The 10,886-nt window shown below is 49.5% G+C and overlaps 1 protein-coding gene across 1 annotated transcript; it reads right to left on the bottom strand.

Annotated features, from left to right (window-relative positions):
• Nucleotides 1-239: 239 nt before the first annotated feature.
• LOC121305640 (7SK snRNA methylphosphate capping enzyme-like) lies at nucleotides 240-10,467 on the bottom strand. The gene is made up of 7 exons (XM_041237333.1): nucleotides 10,118-10,467; nucleotides 6,305-7,374; nucleotides 5,748-6,261; nucleotides 5,099-5,589; nucleotides 4,099-4,317; nucleotides 1,975-2,101; nucleotides 240-541 (listed from the first exon to the last, which is right to left on the bottom strand). The coding sequence occupies exons 2-7, from the start codon at nucleotides 7,310-7,312 to the stop codon at nucleotides 486-488; spliced, it is 2,415 nt and encodes an 804-aa protein (XP_041093267.1). The 5' UTR covers nucleotides 7,313-7,374; nucleotides 10,118-10,467; the 3' UTR covers nucleotides 240-485.
• Nucleotides 10,468-10,886: the final 419 nt, after the last annotated feature.

Raw genomic sequence — 10,886 nt, 5'->3', positions numbered from 1 at the left:
GAGAGGCAGGGAGAGAAAGGAGAGTGCACAGAGAGGGAGGGGGAGTGCAGAGAGAGAGAGGGGAGTGCAGAGAGAAAACCGGCCCTCTGAAGAGGGGAGTGCAGAGAGAGAGAGAGGGGGGAGTGCAGAGAGAGAGAGAGAGGGAGGGGGAGTGCAGGAGAGAGAGAAAGGAGAGTGCAGAGAGAGAGGGAGGGGGAGTGCAGAGAGAGAGGGAGATGGAGAGAGAGAGGGAGAGAAAGAGAGGGGGAGTGCAGAGAGAAGGATGGAGAGAGGCAGGGAGAGAAAGAGGGGGCAGTGCAGAGAGAGAGAGAAAAATTATTTTGAAGTCCAAAAATGCCAGGTGTTGGATTTTTTTTTTTCTTCCTTTTTTCCTCCCAAACTCCCTCTTGTTTTTCTTAACTGTCATTCTGAAATGTTCTTACTTTTAAAATAAAAAAGATAAAGAAACAGACAGGAGCAGCGGCGTGGAGGATCCAAGAGCTCCCTCACTTCTCCACGGATGCCAGTCCCTTGTGATACAGATAGATCGGACGCTGAAACCCTGCAGAGAGAGAGAGAGAGAGAGAGCTCTCTTTTGTAGAAAAAAAAAGATTCGTACGTGTCCTCGCCGTATAGTGTACCCTGCAGCACCTCATCCTACCTCCTCTCCTGCACAGTGAAGCTGGAGCTAGCCTGCGCGTTTTATCTAAATTATGAACGAGTCACTCTCCGGCAGATGGTTTTATCCAGAGTACCTTTCCAGGATGCTGCTCCTTATTCCTAGAATTGAACAGTCAGACTCTAGTCCACTGCCTTTACCATCAAAACTCATATGCTCTTTTCTATGTCCTTCTCACTGCTATTTATTAGTGAAGAGCTCTTGCCTACGGTCAGGAACACTATTCCTATCTGCCATTGACATCAGTCTGCACAGTGAAGCTGGAGCTAGCCTGCGTATCTATAATTCTTTCCGGCAGATGGTTTTATTTAGATGCACTATTTCATGTATTCTGCTGCTATCCTGTATTCTGCTCTTTCCACTGTATTTAATGCACTATTTCATGTATTCTGCTGCTATCCTGTATTCTGCTCTTTCCACTGTATTTAATGCACTATTTCATGTATTCTGCTGCTATCCTGTATTCTGCTCTTTCCACTGTATTTAATGCACTATTTCATGTATTATGCTGCTATCCTGTATTCTGCTCTTTCCTCTGTGCATCATGTTTATGCATTTCTCTGTATTTGAAATATTATGGATTTTCATGTTCTTATTGCATCTTGTAAAGCACTTTGTGATGGTGGTCCGCTATGAAAGCCTCTATATAAAATAAAGATTGATCAATCGATTGATTAATTGACTAACGGGTGAGAATCATTTATAAACTGCAGTGTACAAAACTGCAGGCATATTAATATATATTTTTTTTAAATGCACACAAGATTTACAAGATTCAAAAACCTTATTTTTAGAAATGACTCACTTCACGACTTGATCTCCTCTACATATATTCATGCTCTGCGATGCCTCAGTTATATAGAGCTCTATAATACATGGATGAAGGCTGTATTTGCATCCTGAGCCATACTTGAACTCTGACCCACTCGACTCCGAGACCATCGCTTTCAATTCAAAACTCGTTTTCAATCACTCGACACCCGCAGCACAGAAACGTTCATTAATGATCAAATGAGAATGCATTTAAAATAACGTCGAGCTGCTGCGTTCGTATCTCGCAGAAACTGGAGAGGAACGGGAAATTAAAACGAGGTAAAAGGCGAATCGTCCAAATAAAGCCGAAGCGCTAACGGATAACGAGACGGACCGTCTTGCACAGCCCTGAAACACGACACCCGACTGACCCTCTGAACCTCATCTTCTGTAATATCAGCATCACAAGGGCATGACATTCCACACTATCGCGATACTGTGGATCATACTGGTCCTCTACATGTTAAAGGGCTGGCTGCTGTGCTGTGCGCGGGAGGACTGACCTTTGGGGGCGCTGTCGGGGGTCCCCAGGAGCTCGTAGCTGCTGAACCCCACCTCTGGAGAGACTAGGTACGAGGAGAACTGCTCTGGCTTCAGGCGGATGCTGTAGTAATTGCTGTAAATCGTTTCCTGTGTACGAGGAAACAAAGTCAGTAACACATGAATCAATCAATTAATAAATACACTGCAGAAGACGGGATTGAATGGGCTTCACATTTAGACATTTCACACAAGATAAAAACGGTAAGTGATTTAACCCATTCACTGCTGCAACTCTTATTTGAGGTCAGGGCTGAGTTTAATATATTTTTGGAACACTCATTTTTTCAATTAGTATTTGATATGTTCTAAATTAACTAATTAAATCTGCTCTTTGAAGTGTACTGTTATGATAACTTAACTCTGATTTTTGTTATTGAAAAAGTTTATCAAGAGAGTAGAGTGATTTACAGTCATGGGTGGAATAAGACTCCTGTTCCACAGCAGTGTCACCCAGTCCAGGTTTTACTACCAGCTTGATCAGCCCCAGTATGTCTACGTAACAAGCACAGGTGTGTCTTATTATTAAACTCGCAGTGAAAGCAGGACTGGATCAAACTGCTGTGCAGCGGGAGTCTTATTCCCAGCCCTGGATAGGAGCTTTTCCATTGACTTGAATGTCATTCTCCATTTTGTCGAAACGCCAGCCGTGGGATTTTCAGTGGCTTGTAATTTTTGCTCTGAATGCAGAGCTGGCGTGCGTCTAGCAGTCACTTCAGGAGAGGAACCAAGGCAGCCGGGTCTATTCTCCAGCACTGTTTCAGTCACAGTGATGCGATAGGGAGAGAATTCCCTGCTGCAAATCTACAGTTGCGGACAAACAAAGCAGTTTTGCCTCGCCTAGAATTTTAGGATTGAGAGATCATTTAAAAAAATTAATGAACGGAATTTTGATCTTTTATTTAACCGTGTCAAAGAAACTACAAAAAAAGAAAACAAAAAAAAAAAAAAAAGAGAGTCTATACCGGAAACCATAACAGTTCACGTTAGATAATTCATGTTAGATTTGGAAATGTCACTTTTTCCTGGTCCAGAGGTTAAAGAAAGGGGGCTTTTACAGAAATGGGATCTTGATACCAGGAGGTTCAAATCCCTCAGCACCCTTTGAACTGTGGTGTGTGTTGAGGTTCAAATGTTCAGTGTGTGTGTGTGTGTGTGTGTGTGTGTGTGTGTGTGTGTGTGACCCTGAGCAAGTCACTGAAACTCCTTGTGCTCCGTCCTTCAGATGAAGACTTCAGCATGAGACTGAAAAAACAAACAAGCTCACCCCCCGAGTCCTTGTGAGTCCTTTGGATAAAAGCCTCTGCTAATGCTATTAATAATAATAATAATAATAATAATAATAATAATAATAATAATAATAATAATATACAAAATTACAGGACAGCAAAATATCTGCAGTCATGGTTTAGTTAAGTCCTGCTGTGTGTGAGACACACTAGCTTGACTATTTCATCCATACCTATGCATTTAAAAAACCACTCAAATGCACGTCTCTCACAGTCCTGAGCTGGGGTTTGAACCTCCTGACATCAAGCTAGCATCACCCCTCTGGACCCCCCCCTGGTCATTTTTTCTCTCGAAAAAGCCGAGAAAACCTTTCAATGGCCGAGTGAGACCGACAGGAGAGGGCCGGCCGAGAGTTTGGTGATAAAACGAGTGATCAGGAGAGGATTTATCAGTGTGCACGTCTATAAAGAGGTGTGTGAAAAATACAGCGAGCAAGGGGCTTGGCTGGAGATGCAGTGCTGAATGTCCTTTTGTGATTCAGTGCCTTTTAAACCCGTTTTACTCTGAAAAAAAAAATTTTAAAACAGAGCGTGTAAAAATAAATTGGACCCGACGCGTCTGACAAGCGCTGAATAAATGGACTGCAAAGGGTTAAAGTTCAATCTGCAACTGTTTAAGAGCCGAAAACAATTAGAAAAGACTCATTAAGCAAGCCATCATTTCAGTGAAGGGTCTGGCTCAGGAATTGGTTCAAATGGAAAGCTGCAGACACACTCAGGGGGTCCCCCAGGACTGGGAACGCCCTGCTTTGCAGAGCAAACCGTTGTTTTTGGCTGCGGTCGCTCCGAGAGACTCACTGTGAGCTTCTTCCTCTTCCCGTAGGACGTCCAGGGCTGGGGCTCCAGGATGAAGACACCCCCTGGCTGCAGGTGGCGGTAGACGCGCTTGAAGAGGCGCTTCAGCCCGTCGTCCCCCCAGTTCAGGTGAACCCACTTGGACACGCTGAGGCAGAGAATGACATCATACTCTGGCTTCTGAGTAAGGAGCAGATCGTCCTGCTGCAGAACATAGTTACACTGAGGGAGGGGAGGAGAGACACAGAGAGGGAGAGAGGAGATATAAATCACACAGTCAGCAGTTCATCAGGCTTAACACATTTACAAAATTAATCAATTTAATTGCAAACGTTTTAAGAGTTTGTGTTTATGTTTAATAGCTACGAATTAAATAATCAAGTCAGTCTGTCACTCGCACACATATCTATACAAACACACACTAAAACAAACAGAGAAAAACACACACACACACACACACACACACACACACTCACATACTGTCTCACACTGTCAAATACACACACTCTACTCTGAAGTGGGTCTGGCTCAGACTCAAGTCTGTTTTAACACTGCTTCGATTTCGCAACGCTGCCGAGAACAGGACTCTGGGAGCGGAGACAAGCGAGCGTCTAGCAGCTACTGCAGGACAGGAGCACAGGGGCGGCAGGGACTGTTTCTGGAGCTGTCTGCAGAGCAGACTCGCTCACAGTGATGAGATAGGGGGAGAATTCTCTGCTGTGCTTCAGTGTGAAGCTGCAGAGAACAGAGGACAAGAAGGCCCTGAAGAACCTGGGTTACAATTTGCATTGTGTGTGTTTGTGGGTGTGTCTGGTGTCTCCAGGTGTGTGTGTGCATTAGCGAGAGTGTGCTTGTATGTAAAAAAAAAAAAAAAAAAACACACACAGCACAACATACAAAATAAATAAATAAAAATAATTTTAAAAAAAATAGCAGTAACATTTTAAAATACGATTTCTTTTTATAAAGAACACCATGTAGAAGGTAGGCAGCGTTCCCTCACCTGCAGGAAGGAGACGTTGTCAGGAAACTCCCCCGTGGCGCCGGGCCGCTCCCCGCAGACAGGGGGCGCCGCGATGGGGCCGTGGCAGACAGCCAGCGAGTCCGGGAAGCGCCTCCCGGGGGGGCCTCCGCCAGCAGCCTGCTCTGACAGGTAGTGCCGGATGTTCTGCCTGGCGCAGTGGATCAGCCCTCCGTCGATGTCGACGCCCACGATGCGGGCGGGGCCGCAGTCCCTGGCGATGGCAAGGGTCAGGTGACCCGCGTTGCAGCCCAGGTCCAGCACGGCCTTCCCCCGGAACCACTCGGGCTTCAGAACCCCGGCCCGCGGGTCCGAGGCCAAGCCCGGGTTGCGGTAGCCATAGTATTTGTTGTAGTTGCCGTACTGGAACTTGCGCTGTTTGTGTTTGGAACCCGGTTTCTTCTTGTTGGCGACCAGTTGCTTTTTCACAGTCGTCCCTCCTCCTCCTCCTCCTCCTCCTCCTCCTCCTCCTCGAAGGGAAAAGTCCTTCTCGTTTTTTTCCGAGGGGGGGAGAGGGATGGTCCCCCTCTCCGACGACGGAGATCTTGGACCAGTTTCAGCTCTCGCTCCTGCTCCCCCTCGAGCCAGCTCGCGTCTTACCCCTTCCGAGAAGCCTCCGACAAAAATGAGTCGTCTCCAGCCTTCCCCTTTTCCGGGGTGAGCTTCTTCTCCCTCTCCCCCCCTCCACTCCCTACAGTTTCAGGCTTGCTGCTCGAGACCCTGCGTCTCTTACGAGAGCGAGACGAGGGACCGCAGCTCGAGGAGTGAGAATTGGGAGGCTGCGACGAGGGCTTGTTTTTCTCAGCAGAAGAACGACGATGATTATTAGCAGCGCCGGCAGACGGGGCGGAGGCAGCGGCGGGCAGGAGGGGTGGCACCACCTCGTCCCTGCAGTTGATGGAGGTGTTCAGCTCGTAAGGCTCCGGGACCCCCGAGGAAGGTGGAGAGGAGGAGCCAGCAGCGGCCGGGGCAGAACCGAGAGACGCCCTCGGAGAAGGGGAAAGAGGATGCGGCTGCAACGTGGGTTTCGTCATCGCCGTTGCCCCAGGGCCCCCCTGCTGAACTGGCCTTGCAGAGGGGGGTGAGGAGGAGGAGGAGGAGGAGGAGGGAGGGGCGGAAGCACTCGCTCCCTTCCTCCTGCTCCTCTAGGGAGCTATAGGCGATCCCCGCCGTCCCTTTTCCCTCCACTCGACACAGGAGAGAGTCAGAAACGCTGGAAGGAGGAGGAGGAGGGGGAAGATTATGAAGAGGGTGATTAAGAGAAGCGATCGCGGATCCCTCGACCGCTGCCACCGGGGGTGTCCGTCTCGCTTTGTCGCCCGCAGTGTCGGCTTGTTGTTCGGGTGCCAAGCTGCCCGACGATTGGGTCTGGGTCTGGGTTTGGGTTTGGGGGGGTACCCCTGCCCCCCCTCCTCCTCCTCCTCCGTGATGCCTGTGCCTGTGCCTCTTTCTCCCTCCCCCCCCCTTCACGGGGGACACCAGGATGCCGGCATCGCTCCCGCAGTTCAGGTTGAGCGGGTCCGTGATGTCTTTGGGGATCAGGATCTCCACGGGCTCCTCTCGGTTCTTCGGGGGGAGCGGGGACGATTTGGGGGTCTCCGCGTTGAGCGCCCGGTTCACCTCCTCGTCCAGCAGGCTGTTCAGATTGAGGGGGTCGAAGATGTTGCCCCCCAGGAGGAAGTTGGTGGGCAGGACCGGGTCGGACTCCGAATTCGCCCGCCTCCGTCTCTTGCAGCCCGGGTGCTTGAAGCCAATATTGACACTGTTCCGCCTTTTGTTCTGCTTCTGTGCCTGATTAGGATTATAATTAGAACTGTAATTATGCTGCTGCTGCTGCTGCTGGAGCCCGTTTTTCGGTTTCAGAAGCTGCCCTACCCTCTGCTGCTCCTCCTCCACTCCTCTGCGCTCCTGTGCTTTCGTCTCCACTGCCACGCTGTCGGAAACGGCGCTAGCAGGATCCTCCGAGAAGCCCCGTGTGGCCGGCCCTCTCTCGGGGTTGCTGGATCTGGGGCCCAGGCTGGCCCCGCTTGAAGGGGCAGCGTAGTTAACCCCGTCCCCGCCAGGCTTAGTCCTGTGAGACGCGGAGGGGCTGCAGTCAGCGAGTGACGTGGCGTCCCCAGCGCGAGGGCCCTCCGGAGGCACAGAATCCACTTTCTCTTCCACAGAGATCTCGTTCTCCATGGACATCTCGATCATTTTTCTATTGTTTCAGACGCTGCCGTTGCTCTCCTGCGCAGTCGACTGAGAAAGGCATCGAGCTGCAGTAAGCAAAAAAAACAACTTACAATCCAAATAATTTATATCATTACTGATTACACTGTGTAACACAATTTTTGTTCCTGGGTAGTAAGTGTTATTTCCTAATTGCTTATGCCTCACAAGTATAGAAAATGGCTATTATTCCCCACAAACTTTGCTTTTGTGACCAGGACAGTGATATTTCAAAATATCACTATTTCCAACGGGAAAACGGGTAAATGTGTGTCTTTTCGTTCACATAAAGTCAGAAAAAAACAAATTAACATGTATTTATACTAAGTAATACAAAAATGACTACAAAAGATTTAGAAGTGAGTAGTTTATACTGTATTTACAGTATAATTGTAAATCTCAAAAAACTACTCACTTCTAAATCTTTTGTAGTCATCAAAAAATTTATTTTGTTGTTCTTGTACACAGCCAGTTCCTCTGACCTGCTTACCAACCCCCTGCCTGCTACCGAGCAGCTACTCCATCAAGAAATAAGTTACTCTGCACTCCTGGAAAAAACTGCAGTATTTTGCTTAAGTTGCTGTCTTTGTGGGGACATTTTTTCAAATTCTGTCCCCGCAAAGACAGTAATGCTACACACACTGATAGTAATGCCTGCTCCCCCCCCACCACACACACACTGATAGTAATACCTGCTCCCCCCCCACCACACACACACTGATGCCTAAAGGGGGGGGGTGAAGGTGTGACTAGTAATTATGGACGCAGGGGGGTGTGTGTGTGTGTGTGACTACTTATCATTATGCGGACGACAAGGGGGGGGTGATACCCTGTTTGTGACTATCATTCACGGACGAAGGGGGGGCACCCTGATCCCCCCCCACACACACACACTGATAGTAATACCTGCTCCCCCCCCACCACACACTGTGGTGACTATCATTATCATACGACGAGGGGGGGGGTGGTGTAGGGTGGGGACTATCATTATGACGAGGATTGGGGGTGGTGTGTGAGTAATCACTTACTATGGATTATGGACGGGGCCCCCCACCACACACACACTGATAGTAATGCCTGCTCCCCCCACCACACACACACTGATAGTAATGCCTGCTCCCCCCCCACACACACACACATACACCACACACACACCCCCACTGATCACACTGATAGTAATACCTGCACACACACAACACCACACACACACACTGAATCTTATTACGGGGGTAATACCTTGTGTGTGACTAATCATTATGGACCGAGGGGGGGTGGTGTGTGCCACACCCACACACACACACACACACACACACACACACACCCAAGACTATCCTTATGGAACGACCCCCCCCACACACACACACACACAGTAATCACCTGCTCACCCCCACACCACACACACACACACAACTAAATCCCAAATTATGGCGACCTGTGTGTGTGTGTGGTGTGTGGGACTATCATATACGTAACGCCCCCACCCCACACACACACACACACACACACACAGACTTCTTACGGACGAGGGGGGGTGGTGTGTGTGTGATAGTGGACGATACTTATGACCTGCTCCCCCCCACACCACACACACACTGATAGTAATACCTGCTCCCCCACCACACACACACACACACTGATAGTAATGCCTGCTCCCCCCACACACACACACACACACACACATACAAACACCACACACCCCCCCCACCTGTTGCCACACACTCATTTACGAGGTCTCCCCCCCCCACAACACACACTTGATAGTAATACCTGGCTCCCCCCCCCCAACCACAAACACACCAATGACTAGGGGTAATTATGTGCGTCCCCCCCCACCACACATTGTGGGTATGTTGGTGTGTGTTGTGTGTTACTATCATGGGCCTGCTCCCCCACCACACACACACACACTCACACCACACACACCCCTGCACCCCACACACCCACCACCACCACACAATAGGTGGTTTGGTTGTGTGACTATGCTGCCTCCCCGCCCCCCCAGGGAAGACATTGTGACCAATCGTGCCCCCCACACACCACACACAGTCACACCACACAACCCCCACCACACACACACACACACTATCATGATAGGCCTCTGGTGGCCGGACCCCCCCACCACACACCACTGTAGGTCGGGGTACCTTGTCCCCCCCCACCCCCCACCACGCGGGGGGGGGGGGTAATCCACACCCACACACACACACACACACACACACACACATAGCATACGTAATTGGACGCCCCCCCCCCACCACACACACACACACACCCCACACACACACACACACACACTGATAGTAATACCTGCCCCCCCACCCCACCCACACACCACACAAACACACACACACACACACCCGCACCCACCCACACACACACACACACACACACACACTGATAGTAATACCTGCTCCCCCCCCCCACACACACACACACACACACACACACACACACACACCTGACTATCAATTATCCTGCACCCCCCCACCACACACACACACACAACACACACACACACACTGACTATCATTATACCTGCTCCCCCCCTCCCCCCCCACCACACACACACACCACACACACACACACACACCCAGCACACACTATCATTATGATAGTAACGAGGGGGGCGGCTCCCCCCACAAACACACACACCACACCCACACACACACACTGATAGTAATACCTGCTCCCCCCCCACCACACACACACACACACACACACACACACACACACACAGGACTATCATTTATGGGTGCCCCCCCCTCGCCCCTCCTCTCTCTCGATACGTACTTGTTTTCCCGGCTGGTTCGGTCTCAGCGGGTCCGGTTTCGTTCGCCGCTCCGCGCAGTTTCCTGGCTGTAGTAACGACGCTCTCCGCTCCGCCGTGCACCGCAAACACCGCCGCCCGCCTCCTGTGCGTGGCGTGGCGTGCCTTGCGTGCCTTGCGTCGCCGCCCCCCCCTTTCTCTTGCGCCTCCAGACGGCGGAGACAATTTGCATAAGAACCCCGCCCCCTTCAGACGTCTTCCGCGCTCATGAATAATTCATAAACTACGGAAACTCTTTTGGACAAAAAAAAGAAAAGAAAACACACACACACCACCAAACTCTCCCTCTCTCTCTCTCTCGCTGCTGCTGCTGCTGCTGTGCACGACGCTCCGAGTAAGAGGCGGAAGAACATGTGGGGGTGGAGAAAAGCGAGTTTCTTTTTTTTTTTTTTTTTTTTTTTTTTGTTGTTGTTGAAAATGAAACAGATAAAAAACCAAAAAAAAAAAAAAAAAAAAAAAAAAAAAAAAGAAATTAAACTTTGGATAATTGTCATTGGTACCAAATTTTAAGTCAGCGGCCATTCAACTTTTTTTTTTAAGTTTGAAAAAATATATAATTATAAATATATATACCCGCGAGCTATATATCTATATAATGGTGTGTGTCATTAGGATATATATATAAATTTGATATATATATATATATATATTTTAGCCTAACTGATCAGCGATGATCTGACCGGTACAAGAAGCGCAGCGTCTCGGGTAGAGTGCGCCCCGGCTCTGCCAGTG

This window comes from Polyodon spathula, chromosome 44, assembly GCF_017654505.1.
Source record: "Polyodon spathula isolate WHYD16114869_AA chromosome 44, ASM1765450v1, whole genome shotgun sequence".
NCBI lineage: Eukaryota > Metazoa > Chordata > Actinopteri > Acipenseriformes > Polyodontidae > Polyodon > Polyodon spathula.
The sequence above is the reverse complement of the archived record's forward strand: the minus strand, read 5'-3'. Positions and strand labels throughout refer to the sequence as shown.

Coding starts and splice junctions, on each gene's coding strand:
- LOC121305640 (XM_041237333.1), bottom strand. CDS start 7,312: ATGATCGAGATGTCCATGGAGAACGAGATCTCTGTGGAAGAGAAAGTG. Junction 4,318..5,098: donor ACAACGTCTCCTTCCTGCAG/GTGAGGGAACGC, acceptor CCCCTCCCTCAG/TGTAACTATGTTCTGCAGCA. Junction 2,102..4,098: donor GGAAGAGGAAGAAGCTCACA/GTGAGTCTCTCG, acceptor CCTCGTACACAG/GAAACGATTTACAGCAATTA.